Raw genomic sequence first — 5,090 nt, 5'->3', positions numbered from 1 at the left:
GCGTTGGAAAAAACAGTCTCACATTAAAATGTACTTGAGAAATAACACTTATATGATGGTGAATGGAAGATGGTCGTGATTATTATTGTTGCACTACACAAAGTTCATGGTTATAATAGTTAGTCCAAGATATTGTCAAAAACCTGCAGAGCCTCTTTGGTAAAACACAGAGTTGAAACAAGATAAAGTTGAGATGTGATTATCTTTTTAAAATGTCAAAATAATCATACATGTGCAGTCTGACTGTTAATATCAGGTGTAAACACCAGACAGAGGAGGTTTTGGTCAAAGCTGCCGACAGAGACACATCACTACCAAACACATGATGATTTAACAGCTGTTACAAATACAGTAATAGCAGAAAATGTGAATTAACCCATTAAGAAATTGAAAAGGAGGAGTGAAAACAGCAAACCTTTGGGGATGATCATATTAAAACACCTGTGAAGAGAAGCTCCAGTCGTCAGCTCAGGTGAGTTTGTCATTACCCCGGAGACTCTGCTCCTCAGACCCCCATCAGGCACATGCCTCCTCTTCCACATGCTCTGTCCTCCAAAACTCTCAAATCAATCCGATTGGCTGCTCTGACAATGAGTGAAACTGAAGCACCCTCGGCGGCCATGGCGGCTCCCGGCCCCCACAGCAGAGGCTCATGGGTGCGAGCAGACCTGGAGCCAACATGGAGCCAGTGACCTGCCTGGTTCCTCTATTGAGTGGTTGTATTAAATATCATGGGCTTTAGAAAGAGAAGTGAAACGCTCATGCTAGTGGCAGCTGGCACACGCTGGCTCAGGTTAACGTAAATAAATAAACACTGGTGAGGTGAGGTGGGGGGGGGGGGTAAACATACATTTAAACAGGAGGCTGTGTGGGTTCTTCATGTTTACAGTGAACAAGAGGTCGTTCTTTTTAGATCACACACACAGGTAAAACTGAGCAGTGAGGAAACACAGCTGAGGGTTGGTTTCCTGATGCTCCACAGAGGATGTTGACGACAGCGTCATGTTTCCTTTTTAACAATAGAGCCCAGACGGATGAACTGACGACGTGTGAGACATGAAGACAAGAGGACGTCTCAGCAAGATTTATACGTCATTTAATCAAAAACGTCAGTAAATACAGGAAACTTTATTTCATGAAAGAAAACAACAAAAAACAGCTGGAATAATGTACAAACTTTCAGGCTGAAGGAAATGATTCTGATAACTGACAGTCCGACCTGGTGGAGGCCACAGGGTCCACATCAGCTTGTGTTCATTATACAGTTCAGATCTCACATTGTACTTTAACACACACAGACACACACATCATTCCTGATGCTGGCCCTTCCTGCCGGTCTGTCGACGTCTCTGCCACTTGCTGCTCTTGCCCGTTCTCTTTTTCAACTCTGTGATTCCACGTTTCTTGTCCATCGAGCGGTTTTGTCCTCTTCGGCCGTCCTGCTTCCCTTTCCCCTTCTTGCAGGTGAACGTGCTGAGCGATGACATCAGGGAGCGGATTCTACGGCAGCAGGAGAGAGAGAGAGAGAGAGAGAGAGAGAGAGAGAGAGAGAGAGAACAAACACAGCTGGAGTGAGCGGCAGCGGCTGGAAGACGACGAGCACTCTGATGTAAGAAACATCTGTGGACCACCATCATGTCACAACTGTGGTTCTTGGGTGATCAGCACATTTTAGAATATAGGACAAGATGGTGAATGTCCCTTGTACCAACACTTTGGTTATAAAATGTCCAATATATACTGAAAGACGTTAATCACAAGTCATCAAAGCCCAAAGTGAAGTCTGACAAAAAGGCAAAATAACAAAAACATAGATTCTATGAAAAGGAAAACTAGCCACACTTATTGATAATGTTTTGGGATCTGTATGATGAACAACCTACTTTTTATTCATGATCGGATGCCCGGATTTTTTTGGCATTGGCACTGTTTGCTCCCTCACTTCCACCTTCTTTTCTTCCTCCTTGCTTTCCCCAATCACCTTGACAGCACAGATTCACAGTTATTAGCATCCAGATGGACAGTGAGACCCATCAGGGCCGCGCACGGAGATAAACAGGGTTCACCGCTTACCGGTTCTTCTTCAGGTCCGAGCAGGTGAGCCCCGGAGAGGTCCAGATCGCTGATGGTCGTCACGGTGACGGTGTGGTTGGGGTGATCGTACTGTAGAGTCTCGGTCGTGCTGGTGACCGCATTCTCCAGATCATCCTCAGCTTCCTCTGAGAGACAAATAACCAAGAGAGGAAAAGAATAAGAATCTGTATAAAAATGATCAGGGTTTTTTCCTGTTTCGGTGACTTTTGACGTGAACCCACCGAGAGCGTCCGTCCTCTCCTTCAGCAGCTTGATATATTCCTTATGCCTCTGAAACAAGACGTTTAGATTTAAGGTCAGAAAACCCAGTTCCTCACAGGAGTCGCGGATGTCAACACCTTTAAATCCACACTCACCTCTACTCGGACCCTGATCTGCTCCTCCTTGATTTTCTTTCGGATTTCTGCCAATGCTGATTTTCTCCTTTCCAACTTTCGCTTGTGGAAACCAGTGAGAAAGTCCCTGAGAGAACAAGAAACCACTGGTTAAATATCCCCAGGTTAAATATACATGTATAATTCAGGATGTATGTGACAGCGATATTACTTTGTTTGTGTTAAAGTGAAAACCTCTGGATTACAATTCAAACTGCTCAGTAGGTTTAGAGATTATGTTTCATAGTAAATTACATAAAACACATGTTATATAATCGAAATTAGCCCTTTATAAGGACATGTGTCGTTTTACAGCAGCGAGAGGATAGTTAATATAGAAATATCATTTCAAACAGTGATAAATAAGGTTAAGTCACAATGTAAACATGAGGTTATACTAAAATGACAACAATATATAAACAGAATTTATACACAGTCTAAAAACGCTCAGTTTACAAACAACCACATGTTAAAGACTTCCTGTTAAAACCGAAGTTAATCCTGTTAAACAATGATTTAAACCTGATTTTAAATACCTGATGCTAATGCTAGCCTGAAACAGTAGTAGACCAGTGGTGGCTAACGCTAGGATGCTAACACTAGGATGCTAACGCTAGGATGCTAACTAGCAGCAGAGAAACTTACTCTCTTCCTTTGTCGTCAAACGTGAGGATGCATTTGTTTTCTCGTTTCTTCGACCCGGGTTTGAATTTATTATTGTTGAACGACTTGTGGGGTTTTTTCAGGTTTTTCATGGTGAACACGTGAGTTAACGCTAAGCAACTTCCGGGGTAATATTACAGGGGGGGACCGCGGTTTAAATACTTCCGACTAGAAACACGTACATATCAGCTTTAAGAGGTTCCGCTCAGCCTACATGTTTATCTGATGTGTTTAATATCAAACCTTCATATATTCATGTTCATTTAATTATATGGGCTTCACTTTTCAAGATAAAATGACTGATGCTGTTCTATTTAATTTAACTTTGCTTTATTTTAACTTTTTATTATATTCCATACCTACATACAGTACATAACACATAAAGATATAAAACATTAAATATTAAAGTGACTAATTGCAAAGAAGACACTTCTGAAAAAGATGGCACAGGGAAGGAATACAAAAAAACCCCCCACGATCTACAAACACACACACACACACACACACACACACACACACACACACACACACACACACACACACACACACACACACACACACACACTGTTACAATGTTATTATTTGATACATTTCAAACAAGTTCCTGTTTTATGTTTTTAAATTATATAGATTGTTGTATTGTCCACCGGGGACCAATAAAGTTTGTTTGAATTTTAATTTTAATTTAAAAAAACAACATCAAAGGAAACCCTTTTGTTGTGAGGTCACAGCAGCAGAGCTTTGATGTAAAGGACTCAGTTCGCCTTTGACAGTTGGAGAGAGGCACACAAGCAAGAAGACTCTGGATTACAGATCGATTCTCAGCTGCTGGTTATTGAACTGCAAACACTGGACATCATGTCATTGTTGGAAACTCCAGAAGATTCTTCTGCTGATCAGCAAGTCCACAGCAGAGACGAGTAAGTGACCACATGTCCTATCACACTGGAACTAAACAACACATCATGTTGGATGGACTGATGGTTTTCATTAATTGACAGTGACTGATTTACTAATTGATTGTCTTTCCTCATCCAGTCTGATCACCTCCCAAGACGCAATGAGGGTCTGCCCAACGGAGGACAGCGTCCACTTTTCAACTTCAGACAGCAGCTACTCTGGCTCCATGGACGAAGTCTCCTGGGATTCTGTGGAGGCTCTAGACTCCACAAGTGTCACCAGTGAACAGTTCTGCTGTACTGACCTGAGAATAGTGTCCACAGACACATCAGTCTGGTCGTCCATCGGAGATGATGACACCAGGGAGGAAGTCTCCGGGTGTTCTGACCAGACTATGGACTCCAGAGACAACTCAGTCTGTTCGTCCATCAGAGATGATGACACCAGGGAGGAAGTCTCCGGGTGTTCTGACCGGACTATGGACTCCGGAGACACCTCAGTCTGTTCATCCATCGGAGATGATGACACCAGGGAGGAAGTCTCCGGGTGGTCTGACCGGACTATGGACTCCGGAGACAACTCAATCTGTTCATCCATCGGAGATGATGACACCAGGGAGGAAGTCTCCAGATGTTCTGACCGGACTATGGACTCCGGAGACAACTCAGTCTGTTCGTCCATCGGAGATGATGACACCAGGGAGGAAGTCTCCGGATGTTCTGACGAGGCTGCAGACGTCACCGCTGCAGCCACAGCCTCCTCGGGCGGCAAGAGGAAGCTGTGGAGAAGAATTAGAAAATTCTTCTCAAGCCTCACAAGCTGCTGCCGTCCGAAAGTTGAAGACTGCCCAACGGAGGACAGCGTCCACTTTTCAACTTCAGACAGCAGCTACTCTGGCTCCATGGACGAAGTCTCCTGGGATTCTGTGGAGGCTCTAGACTCCACAAGTGTCACCAGTGAACAGTTCTGCTGTACTGACCTGAGAATAGTGTCCACAGACACCTCAGTCTGTTCGTCCATCGGAGATGATGACACCAGGGAGGAAGTCTCCGGGTGTTC

The 5,090-nt window shown here is 43.9% G+C and overlaps 1 protein-coding gene across 1 annotated transcript; it reads right to left on the bottom strand.

The window, feature by feature from the left end:
* Positions 1-1,079: 1,079 nt before the first annotated feature.
* On the bottom strand, positions 1,080-3,295 carry nol12 (nucleolar protein 12). The gene is made up of 6 exons (XM_034593171.1): positions 3,114-3,295; positions 2,451-2,556; positions 2,316-2,364; positions 2,074-2,219; positions 1,884-1,981; positions 1,080-1,500 (listed from the first exon to the last, which is right to left on the bottom strand). Exons 1-6 carry the CDS (start codon positions 3,221-3,223, stop codon positions 1,308-1,310), a joined length of 702 nt encoding a protein of 233 aa, XP_034449062.1. The 5' UTR covers positions 3,224-3,295; the 3' UTR covers positions 1,080-1,307.
* Between the last annotated feature and the right edge of the window lie 1,795 nt (positions 3,296-5,090).

This window comes from Hippoglossus hippoglossus, chromosome 8 (genome assembly GCF_009819705.1).
Source record: "Hippoglossus hippoglossus isolate fHipHip1 chromosome 8, fHipHip1.pri, whole genome shotgun sequence".
Lineage (NCBI taxonomy): Eukaryota > Metazoa > Chordata > Actinopteri > Pleuronectiformes > Pleuronectidae > Hippoglossus > Hippoglossus hippoglossus.
Note: the sequence above shows the minus strand (reverse complement) of the source record. Positions and strands in the feature narration are given on the sequence as shown.

Bases quoted from the DNA above. Each gene is read 5' to 3' on its own strand.
- nol12 (XM_034593171.1), bottom strand. From the start codon at position 3,223: ATGAAAAACCTGAAAAAACCCCACAAGTCGTTCAACAATAATAAATTC. The intron at 2,365-2,450 runs GTGAGTGTGGAT...GTCTTGTTTCAG, and splicing joins AGATCAGGGTCCGAGTAGAG to AGGCATAAGGAATATATCAA. The intron at 2,220-2,315 runs GTGGGTTCACGT...TTTGTCTCTCAG, and splicing joins GGAGAGGACGGACGCTCTCG to AGGAAGCTGAGGATGATCTG.